Genomic DNA, 12,161 nt, shown 5'->3' on the forward strand with positions numbered 1-12,161 from the left:
ATCTGTTTTGTTTCTGATGACTACATGGATGCTATCGCTGAAATGTAAAATATAAAATCCTTTCATTTCCCCTCATTGTCTTGGCGCCTCCTCTTTGCAGGTGCCCAGATACATACACACCCTGCCTTCTGGGGAACCAAGCACGGCCCGGGAGACCCCGGAGCAGGATCCCCTGTCCCGAGCGTGGGTAGGAGAAGAGCTTCTAGAGCTCCGGGGAGGAGTTGGATGCATTCCTCATAGAAAAACCTTCTTTGTGCCCACGGTACCTAGCATGGCCGCTGCACATAAACAGGTCTTAAAATGAATGAATGAGTGGCTGAGTTGCCTTTTGAGTGGAAGGACCTGTGAAACTTCAAGTACATTAGGCATGAAATCAGCCTTTCAACGGTTTTGTGGAGCTAGAAGCCATGTGTGGTAGGCTGAGTAATGGCCCTCAAAGGTGTCCACATCCTAATCCCCAGAACCTGTGAATGTCACCTTACGTGGCAAAAGGGACCTTGCAGATGTGATGAAGTTTAAGGGTTTGGAGATGGGGAGATGATCCAGGATAACCCAGGTGGACCCAAGAGAACCACGGGAGTCCTTAGAAGTGAAAGAGGAAGGCTGGAGGGTCAGAGTCGGAGAAGATATCAGGAAGGAAGTGGTGTGATGGTTAGCCACGAGCCAAGGAATGTGTGGGCAGCCCCTGGAAGCTGGAAAACACGAGGAACCTGATTCTCCCCTCGAACCTCCAGAAAAAGAGGCAGCTCTGCCAACACCCCATCTTTGTTCTGTGAGACCCGTTTCAGACTTCTGACCTCCAGAACTGCAAGAGAATAAATCTGTGCTGTTTTACAGCACCAAATTTGTGGTAATTTCTGACAGCAGCAGTAGGAAACCAATATACTGTGTATATCACTTTCCCCCCTGTATGGAAAATGTCTTCCGAATTCAAATATTTAATCAAGAAATAAGCTTTTGAAAAATGGCCCATCTGCCTTTTGGGGTCCACCCACACTTACTTTCCTGTTCCATGTGCTTCTCTCCAAGGTCTCAGGGAAGCCCAGTGTATTCACCTGTAAAATGAGATCTTGATCTTTCTGCCTCTCAGGATTATTGCAAATCTCAAAAAAAAAATTTTTTTTATTTTAAAAATATATATTCTAGGATTTTAAATTATTTAAACAGGATAATAGGTCTGTGAATAACCTATCTTTTACTGAATATGAGGCTAAGCAAGAGATACGGTTGATGCTGTCTTAACGAGAGAAGGTAAAATCAGCGTGGGAGCAGAGAAGAGTAATGGCCACTAGAACATTCTGGACCTGCTTTGCTGAAAGCAGACACGGATGCTTTGGATTCACTTCCTTCAAAAGAAGAACTGGGTCCAAACCTGCTGCAGCCCCATAAACGCCTGCCCATTTCCACCTCGTCCCTTGGGAACAAGAGGCTGAGTCATCTAGAGTTTGTAAAAGCCAATGAAAGGAAGGCGGGCATCATCAGATCGGAACTGAGTCTGCAGGGAAAAAGACTTCAAAAGATTGAGATACCAGAAGAGATGAGCACAAGGCCAGAAAATCTAAAAGGAAACAGCATAAACCCTAAACAACGTGAAATGTAGACAGTAAAATTATATGATCCTGATGGAGGAAGGAAAGGAGGACGAGGTTTCTGGAGAGAGTGGCCGTGGAGACTGAATCTGTTCTGCAGGGAGTTCTCGGATGAGACGGGAGGCGGGCGTCAGGAAGCAGAGAAGGACGGATGTAAAGGAGCCTGCCATGAAAAGAACAGCCAGCGTGAGCTTAGCTGTGCAGAAGATGGTTACGGGGTGACCTTTGTGGTGCTCGGGCTGGTGGGGGACGATGCTGGGAGGCGAGTCAGAGTGGGGAGCCAACGGCCACGCCAAGCGCACGTGCTCAGCTGTTCTCCAGCCTTCGCTCCCTAGCGCAGGGGGCGGCCCTTCCTGCAGACCAGATGGCACAGCGGTAAAGGAAGAAATGGAGCCAAGATAGTCAAGAGACAGTAAAAGAATCCCTGGCAGCTTGAGGTAGTTCAAGGCTAGGCCTGTGAGATGACGTCCCAGGTGCAGGATGACCTTCGGGGGACCCCTTTTAATCCTTCACTTTAACGACCGCTAACTAGCAGGGTCCTTGAGACGTCGCTGAGCAGGGCCAAAAGGCTGATAAGGGCCAGCGTTTCCCTAATTTTCCAAGAGCAGCTAATGGTAACTGTGAGCAACCTTATGTAGGGAGGGGCTGTCAGTCCATGGGCGGACTTCAGAGTGGATTATTACACACTTGGTTTGTGAACTCAGAGGAAAAAAGGAGGAGGTCAGAGTCAGCGTAGGGGGGACTTGTAACCCAGGCCCTGTGAGTCTCATTACTTTGGGGTTATGGTAGACAAACTGGTAGATCAGGGCATTGGCACGGACACAGGCTCATACAGTAGCAGGGCTGGAAGCAACTTGAATGCTATTGATTCCACTCGCTTGACAGGTAAGTAGACTGGAACCCTAAACAGTTAAGGGGACTATCTGGCAATATGGTGACTTGGAGCCCCTCCCAGACCTCCAGCCTTTCCCCTGGAGTCCCACCCAAACACACAGTATTTCAACAAGAATCTAACAAATGCCACAGTTATGGGCTGGATTACAGATTGTATAACCACTTGGCAGCCAGAATCCAGAGACTTAATTTATTACCTGACTGTCAGCCTAAACAAAAGCCTGTACGTAGCCCTGTCCTCTCAGGACTTTTAGAAATGATTCACACATAGAAACAGGACACCCAGTTCAAAATGACACAAAAACGAGAGGGAGACCGAGAACATTGGGTGAAAGAATTTGAATTTTTCTCAATACCTTGGAACAAACTCAGAACCTACAGTATGTCATTTAAAGAGGAATAAATAATGGAGGACTTAAAATTTTTGACAAACGCTGAATGAGGAAGACCTAGCTCCATAGCAGCTTGGTGAAAAAGGTGTAGGGATTTCACCGTAAGCCAAATAAGCAGAATGTGAATAGCGTGATGGGACTGTGGGGGTGCCAGGAAAGCTAATGTGACCTTATGCCGTGTGGTGGGCAGAATGATGCCCCCCAAAGATGTCCATGTCCTAATTCCTGAAAGCTATCACTATGTCACCTCACACAGCAAAAGGGATTTTGCAGACGTGACTAGATGAAGGGTCTTGAGATGGGGGAATTATCCTGGATAATCCAGGTGGACCCAACATACTCAAAGGATCCTTACACGTGAAAGAAGGAGGGGAAAGGGTCAGAGTAAGAAGAGGAGATGTGACAACCGTAGCAGAGCGGGGAGCGATGCAGGACCAGAAGCCAAGTGATGCAGGCAGCCTCTGGAAGCTGGAAAAGGCAAGGAAATGGATTCTCCCCTAGAGCTTCCAGAATAAACACAGCCTCAGTGACTCATCTTGGACTTCTTCTGATTCCCAGAACTATAGGAGAATAAGTTCATGTTGTTTTAAGCTGCTAAACTTGTGATCATTATTACAGCAGCAACAGAGAACTAATACAGACTGCATTCATAGTGGTTACAGTGTCCAGCCAAGCAAAAGTGGTGCAGTGCACTCATGAGATCGCATCTGAAATGTTAGGTTCCATTCTGGTTTGGGTTTTAGGCAGCATGTTGACAAATTCAAGTACAGTTGACCCACGAACAATGCAAGGATTGGGGGGGCCAACCCTCCTCGCAGATGAAAATCTGCATATGATTTAGTCGGCCCTCTGTGTCTGCAGTTACACATCCGCGGATTCAACCAACTGCAGATCATGTCGCACTGTGGTACCTATTTACTGAAAAAAGTCCACATGTTAGTGGACCCGTGTAGTTCAAACCCGTGTTGTTCAAGGGTCAGCTGTACGTACTAGATGTTGAAGAACTTCGAAGTCATAACAAATGAAAAGGAGCTGAAACGATTGGGTATTTTCAGCCTGAATAATATTTAGACATAACAGTTGTCTTCAAATGTTTGAAGGGTTAACATGTCAAAGATTAAGATCACTGAAACCCCAGAGGGCGGAATTAAGAACAAATATGTTGAAGTTACAGGAAATTCAGGTCATTCTAACAAAGACATTTACAACGATCACAGCTTCAAACAAAGTAAATACTGTGCCTTGTTAAGTAGTAAGCTTCCCATCTCTGGAAGCATTCAGTCAGAGGCTGAATGATCACTACTCAGTGATATTAGAAAGGATTCCTCCATAGGGTCAAGGTTGGTCAAGAAGACTGCTGTGAGCACTTTTAAGATCTGAAGACTTGATGGCATGTTTTTCACCAGAGTCCAGATTCTTTTTCATGCTAAAATTTGTAATTAAACCTCACAGGAAAATAAAAAGCAGTAGCAGAAGTTCTCACTTCTATTGCTTGTGTAACTCTCAGTACTGTTTAACTCTCCTTGAGAGCTGTCATCTTGATGAGTAAGTAAGATATTAAGGTCAGTATGTCACAGTTGGTGGACTTCAAAGACGGCCAGGGCACGGTAGTGGGGTCCCCAGGTTGACCAGGAGGAACCTGCAGTTCCCTCACTCCTACCCTCAGGCTGGCCTGGGCTGGGGGGCTCGGTTCTGCCCTCAGAGGGACCACACCTCAGCTTGGCTCTCAACACCTCAAATCGAGCAGTATCTCCTGTGAGACAGGAGGCGAAGCAGGTGAAATGAGATGATGGGAGAAGTGGGCTGCTCTCCTGCAGGGAGCCAGGCTCCTGTAGTGATGGGGTTGCTAGGAGACGACAGAGCAAAGCAGCATCCCCTTCTGCTGACCAGCGTCCAGGTCATGTCTTCCACCTGGCCCGAGTTTCCCAGCACGGAAGGTAGACGATCCAGCTAGGGGCCCACTCGTATTTTCTTGCCCCTCCAACCTGTTTTCTGTGGAAGCCTTGAATAATGCTCCAGCTGTTGATTTGCAAGAAAAAGCAAAGTGCCAAATAAAGCAGCTCTCCTGAAGTCATGACCTCCTATGCTCTGTCCCGAGGCCTCTGGCGGCCCTCGAGCCCTGGGCTCAGGCATTGGCTCTCCTGCAGGCACCAGGCACCGCCTGCCAGCTCCAGCCCGTGGAAGGAAGGCGAAATGCGTGTCAGTTGATTAAAATGTTCTCAACCAGCGTGTCTGGACAAGTGTCCACGTACCTCACAGCCAGAGATGATTGTGGCCATAGCTACGTTTAGACATAATATTGACCTGCTTGATAACATTCTCCCTAAGCTGCTGCCTCCCCGTCATCCTCTTCTGTCCTCCCATTCAGTGGCTTGTGTGTGTTTTAATAGATTTTTTTTAAAAGACAAGAGAAAAAGAAACCACGCCCGAAGACTGGGTGACTGTGTTTTCAGAAGTGGACTAGCTTCCTTTCCTGCACATCTGTCTTTCGGGAGCCCAGGCCTGAGGTTCTCTCACTCTGTTTGCCTCTCTCACTTCGTGATGGGGGCACCGAGGGCTGGTGGAGGGCAGTGCGTCCTCCATCAGCCTCCCCCAAACCATCACCCATCCCGCAAGTTTAGGTAATAACAGCACGCGTGCCCTCCAGGTGCCCATCCACCCGCTCTCCAGCCCCACCTCCACCATGGCCCTGCCCCTCCCCCTCCCGTGAGAAGTTCTGGAGCTGCCACTGAAGGCGACAAGGAGCATAGGCTCCTGGTGAATGGTGCACAGCTATACCTCCCTCGCCTCGACCCATATAGGCGTTCCATCCAGCTGCCATAAAGTGGATTCTCACGGACACAAACTGTAAACACCCAAAGGCATTTTTCTACAAAAAGAGAAAAGTCTTGGTGAATCCTTTCACATCCTAGTTTACTCATCTGCAAAATGGGAATAAAAATGGTTCCCAAGTCACTGGGCAATTATGGGGATTTCATGAAAGCCCTTAGAAGGGTCCCACCTGCCCCTTAATACCCTTAGCTCCTATCATAATCACTGAATGAATGAATGAATGAATGAATGCAAATTGAGTCTGTATGAAAGTGTTATAAGTGAAAAATTTACACCCAGATTTGATTATTGAAATAACAGGGGTGAAAACTTCACCTCTCACATGTGGACATTTTTGGCAGCTTATGTTTGCATTTTACACTGTGAAATACCTTTTTTTTCTTTTTTCAGGACTACACTTTGTTATATGAAGAGGCAAAATATTTTCAGCTTCAGCCCATGTTGTTGGAGATGGAAAGATGGAAACAGGACAGAGAAACCGGTCGCTTTTCAAGGCCCTGCGAGTGCCTCGTGGTACGTGTTGCCCCAGACCTCGGAGAGAGGATCACGCTCAGCGGTGACAAATCCTTGATAGAAGAAGTGTTTCCAGAGATCGGCGACGTGATGTGTAACTCCGTCAATGCAGGCTGGAATCACGACTCAACGCACGTCATCAGATTTCCACTGAATGGCTACTGTCACCTCAACTCAGTCCAGGTATAGTGTCGTCACACACTGTGTGTTATGCTGTTATCTTGCCTTCATGTGGTACCTTTCCTCCAGAGAGCTGGAGAACCCTCTCATGGTTGGGGGGCGTAAACTGTTCACCCCTCTACAGCAGTCATTCAGTCATTCCACAAACATTTATTGAACATCTACTGTGTGCCGGGTGCTGGTATGAGCACTGGAGATACAGAAGGGAAGAAAACAGACAACAGCCCTCTTTTCATGGAACTTACATTACGGGAATGGGGGTGGGAGGGTGCAAACAATACCCAACCTAAATGATGGGCAGGTAGTGAGAAGAGGATGCCTAGGGCAGGGTATCCTGGCAGGAGGAGCAGCGAGTTCTGAAGCCCCCAGGGTAGGAGCACGTGCTTGACATACTGAGGAGTATCAGGAAAGCCAGCGTGGCTTGAAGCGAGTAAAGGTGGGGTGGGTAGTGCAGAGCCCCCCCAGGGGCAGATGGTGGAGTGCCCCACAGAGGGTGGGAAGAGCTCTGGGATTCTTTGTTTTGGTTTCTTTTGGGTTTGGTTCCCTTGCTTGTATGAGTCAAATGGAAAGCCATTTGAAGATTTTGAGCAAGAGAGTGACACGTTGTGACTCGTATTTGAAAGTGAATATTCCAGCAACAGGTGGAAACCAGGGGGAGCAAGGGGACCAGTGAGAAAGCTGGTCCAAGCGATAACTGAGAAGTTTCCGACTCTGAATATCTTTTTTTTGGGGGGGGGGGCTGCACTGCGCGGCATGCGGGATTTTAGTTCCCCGACCAGGGATTGAACCCATGACCCCTGCAGTGGAAGCACGGAGTCTTAACCACTGGACTGGCAGGGAAGTCCCAAAGTAATCTTGTTTGTTTGTTTTTTGTTTTGGAGGCGCCGCACAGCTTGGGGGACCTTAGTTCCCTGTCCAGGGGTTGAACCCAGGCCCTCGGCAGTGAGAGCGCGGAGTCCTAAGCACTGGACCGCCCTGAATATCTTGAATGTAGAGCTGACAAGGTTTTCTGACGATGGCTCTGGGTTGTAGGACAGAAGCCAAAGATGACTAAGATTTTAGATGGAGGAACTGGGTGAATGGAATGAGTATTTTCTGAGATAGAGCAGTTTATGGGAGAAGAAGACTTAAGGGCAGAATTCAGAAGTTTGGTTGACAAGGTGTGAGGGGCCACGTGCCTTAGACGATGGTGATTGTGGTCACCGTCGTGACTGACGCGTGCCAGCCCTGGGCCAAGCGTTGTCCGTGCTTGTCTTCTTACACCAACCCTGACAAGTAAGCACTGTTAATTCCCTGTCTTGCTGATGAGAAAACGGAAGCACACCTGGGTCTTGACTCCAGGTCTGTGTGATTCAAAACGATTTGAAGTCAGTGGCGTGAGGGTTTGGGGGTTTTCTCTGTCTTTTTAATTGGAATGGGTCCATGGCTTTATTCAATATTGAACCAACAAAACCTCTTCCCAAACTCCAAGGCTAGAAGCACCCACTCCACCATTCTGCCTCTTGAGGATGGTTTCACAACTATTTATCATTTTAACGTTTTGTGATCAGGTGTCTGAGAGCACAGCAGCAGGAAACTGGCAGACGCTGAGCCCTGGGCACGCCAGAGGAAGGCACACACCCCAGCAGGCCCGGAATCGCACCCTGAGCTGCCCTGTGCAGTTCCTGAGCGGGGCCTCAGCTATTTAGAAAAGCCTCTAGAGCCCTGAAAGCCTTTGCCCTCCTCCCCGCGCCCTGCCCCGCCCCCCTCCCCCAGCTCTCTCTAGACAGCATTTCGTTGCTTCTCTAGGGCCCCACCCCTCGGGCCACTGAACAACTATCAGAAATTCACAAGCCTGACGTGTTTCCCAGTCATTCGAGTCTGATCAGATGTGGCTTTTCATCTGGATTAGTTTCGTCCTATGACATGGCCATACGGGCTCCTGCTCCATCTAGAGGACAGGCACCATCCTCTAGGCATTCAGAGGCTTTGGGAGAAGGCACAGGAGCCCCGACAGCTACCCAAGTGATTTTAATAGTCCCAAATGATCACTAACTTTAAGGAACTTTGCTATTAACAAGTTGTGGCTTAAAAAGGAACGGTCAAGAAGCATAAGCTACCTGCATTACACTGGAATAAGCTTTACCATCTTCAGGGTAACATTGGATCATATTGAATAATTAGCATATGCATATTAGACCCTCTGGGGAGGGAGCTTAGGGACTTCCTTATACTAGCAATTTAGCGACCTAACAACACTGAAAGACAAACGATATCAGAGTTAAGTTCTTTATTGTTCAGCTTCCTCTACCTTTGTAATTTCTCTCCTGATCAAGGCAAAAAATCCTTTCCAGGGCGGTGGTTTGGCCAGGCAGACTGGGGTGTTTCTTGCTGACAAGCTACATTCCTGCCTCTACTGGGGAAATCTCCTGCGAGAGAGCTATTCACCTTTTTATTCACCTGCCACCAAAGCACCTCTTAATGTGCTTGATTCTGAACGTAGAGATTGTTTTCTTCATAGTGTCCTTTTGCTGCCTGGTGTGCATATGCATTGTGAATTTATGTACAGAAGTAGACACTGCAGGGAAGAGTGTTCATCTTGTTCCCGTAAGGACTTGTTGTTGTTTTTTTTAATTTGCCACCATTTGAAGTTTTAATTTTTAGAATGCATACTCTTGCTTTCCCATCCCATCTAGTTAACTGTTTTGCAAAATAGCAGATTATATTCCATGCAAAAGTAGCCAACCAAAAAATAATAATTCAAAAAAAGACATACATAGTAAGGATTCACTGTACATTACATTTTGAGAGTTATTTGGTAACATTTCACTTTGTTCCAAAAATTTAAAAAATTTGAGCCAGGCATTTTTTTCTAAAGTTATGATTGAGTCGTCTTGCCTTTAGAGTGGTGTAGATATAATTTAATTATATCCACAATCCTGGCAGGGAACATTTGCAAGTCTAATATTTGTTGGATTCCTAAAGAAACAGCATGCTCTAGATCAGTTTCCTGTATTTCTGCGTATCTAAGAGTTGCAGGAAATGTTTCCTGCATTCAAGAGTGTCAGACAAGTAGTGACAAACCCAGGGATCTTTCTGGCATTAGGTATTTGATTTCAAAATCAGAGATTATATGGGTTATGTTTGTATGAGAAGTTTAGAACATCTTTATTTTTGGATATATTTTCTAATACAGATCATGTACAACCATTGCATTTATTCTTGCCTCCCTGGATGCACACAAGGCAATAGAACTATTTCAAAAGCCACAAACTTGAAAAGCTGTAGATAAACCTCGACTGTCTTTAATAGTCCATTTCTTCTGCTGTTGAAATTGCATCAGTCTTTCAAGCTGAAGTATATTAACTCAGTATCAGGAAATTTGAACAATGGCCCAGTCAAGAGTGAATGAGTTGAGGCTGAATCACCGATGGAGTAAATTCAGATAATATCACTGTCTCTCCATAGTCTTTATCATCTCATCGAATATATGTTAGTGGTAAATGAGCTTTGAAATGTGAACCCTCTCTTTCTGTAGAGAAGGTGGAGTTGCACATTGCAAAAAACATGGGATTTGAGGCCAAAGAGACCTGAGTTGGAAACCCAATTCTATCACTTACTAGGAGTGAGCCTCAGTTTTCTCATCTGTCAAATGGACTAACTCCATCCATTATGCAAGGTGGTTGTAATGAGTAAATGAACTTGGCATGTGTAAAGCTAGCGTGTGAAGGAACATTTTAGGTGTTAAAAACGTTTGCTCGCTCCCTCCTGCCCTGTAATCCGGAGCTTTGTTTGAAAGCAGAAAAACAGAGAGATTTAAGGGTTGGATAAGATGAACCAGAGCTGCGCATGATCTCAAACTTTGGGACAGTCTTTGGGCTGTTTATGTGGCCAAAGGACCTAGCTCACCCCTAACTGCATGCTTGTCTCGGCCCCTCGCAGGTCCTCGAGAGGTTGCAGCAAAGAGGATTTGAAATCGTGGGCTCCTGTGGGGGAGGAGTGGATTCATCTCAGTTCAGCGAATACGTCCTGCGGCGGGAACTGAGGCGGACGCCCCGTGGACCCTCCGTCATCCGGATAAAGCAAGAGCCTCTGGACTAAGTGGACATATTTCTTATGCAAAAAGGAGAAAACATACACAACAAATAATGCAAACAAGAAAGGGACATTTATGTGCAGTTGGGACAGCAAACCAAGTCCTGGACCTAAAATTGAATAAAAGACACATTTATATCCAATAGAGACCACACCTGTATTCATATGGGAACAATTGGAATAGTGATATCCTCAAGGTGTAAAAAATATATAAATATATATATATATATGTCAAAAGGTAGGAAATGCAAAAAAAAAGAAAAAAAGGTGGTAGCTACAGTTGGTGCTGTGATGGCCTTGAAGTGTCCTGGGCCTCCCGAGGCCTCTGACCAATAAACAAGCCATGAGCAGTGAGGACGCATCTCCTTACAGTTTCCATTGCCAACAGCCATCCATTCTTTCTTTTTCCTTTGTCCTTCTTTTTCCTTTTTTAAAAAAACAAGAACACTTAGAATCGCATTTCTTTGCATATGGAAGTTTCGTGTCTCTCTTTAGACGGGGGACTAGGCAGGACTTCAGCTCTCCTGACCACACTGCATTCGAAAGACGTTAGACATGAAATTTTAAATGTAGTTTGTACAGAAGTCACACTTTCTCGCCCGCCTCACAGATGTGAACATGACTTTGTTTTTAAACCGATCAGTTTTGCAAAGGGGCCAGAATTATTACTTGTTAGAGTTGCTCCAGTTTGAGTCTGCTGCTTTCCTACAATTTTTCAAATTTTATAATGTATTAAATACAATAAACTCTGTTTAAAAAATAAGGTCTGTGTGAAACACACGTGTTGGGGTGAGGCTGTATTAAAACGGAATTTTTCTATTTTAAAATTTTCTGTGTCGAACATTAAAAAGAGGCCTAAAAGCTGAGGCCAGTGTTGAGATCCAAACCCACTAAAGGATAAGGATGTCGACCCTCATTCTGAACAGTTCTGTTCCTGCTCTGGAAGTGTTAGCTCGAGTGCTTTGTTATTCTGCATTGGTTAGCAACATAAACCTTCCTTCCTGTGAGTTTACAAATTTCAGTTCTCTCTTGCTGCAGAGCGAACCACGCCCAAACTTAGCAGCTTACAACATTTTCTTCTGTCTCTTGATTCTGTGATCCTCTTGGGTGGATTGGCCTGCGTGTGATGTCATCTGGGGCGTGACCGGGGCGCCAGTCCCCACTGGCCATGGGCCTCTTCATGTGGTTTGGGCATCTCCCAGCGTGGGAGCTAGGTTCCAAGAGGAAGGAAGGAAGCCACAGTCCCCCGGAAGGCCAGGCCTGGAGCTACTCAATGCACTTCTGCAGGAATCTGTTAGTTCAGCAGATACAGAGCCAGCCCAGATTCAAGGAGGGGCAGGGGATAAAAACGCACCTCCTTTAGGGGAGAGTGCCAAAGAAGTTGTAGCCAAATTGAATCTACCATAACACCTGTCCAAAAGAATCCAAAAATTAAGGCATTAATGGCTTTGGAAGAAGTAGGGAAAAATCTCAGGGCCAGAATGATCACTTTCTTATTAGCCAGAGAGGCGAGAAGCCGGAGATGTCAGTACCACTTTGGAATTAGGCCCTCAGCTTTTCCAGGGTATTAGTGATTCTGAAGCCTCCTCTGTCAGTGCTGCCACCACCTTTCTTCCTTACTTCCTCTTCCTCATTCCAGACACTCAGAATAAACCTGGCATGATGATAAGATTGACAGGTAAACTAT

At 46.3% G+C, this 12,161-nt stretch overlaps 1 protein-coding gene across 5 annotated transcripts in view; it reads left to right on the plus strand.

Moving 5' to 3' along the window:
• The window catches only part of KCTD1 (potassium channel tetramerization domain containing 1), a 182,010-nt gene extending 170,773 nt beyond the window's left edge, over window positions 1-11,237 (plus strand). For all 5 annotated transcript variants that reach the window (XM_082416033.1, XM_082416035.1, XM_082416032.1 and 2 more), the window contains 2 exons: window positions 6,098-6,403; window positions 10,322-11,237. In XM_082416033.1, coding sequence (XP_082272159.1) covers window positions 6,098-6,403; window positions 10,322-10,480 — 465 coding nt within the window. In that variant the 3' untranslated portion in view covers window positions 10,481-11,237. The remainder of the gene's footprint in view (window positions 1-6,097; window positions 6,404-10,321) is intronic.
• Window positions 11,238-12,161: the final 924 nt, after the last annotated feature.

Source organism: Balaenoptera physalus, assembly GCF_965194825.1.
Source record: "Balaenoptera physalus genome assembly, chromosome: 12".
Taxonomy (NCBI): Eukaryota; Metazoa; Chordata; class Mammalia; order Artiodactyla; family Balaenopteridae; genus Balaenoptera; species Balaenoptera physalus.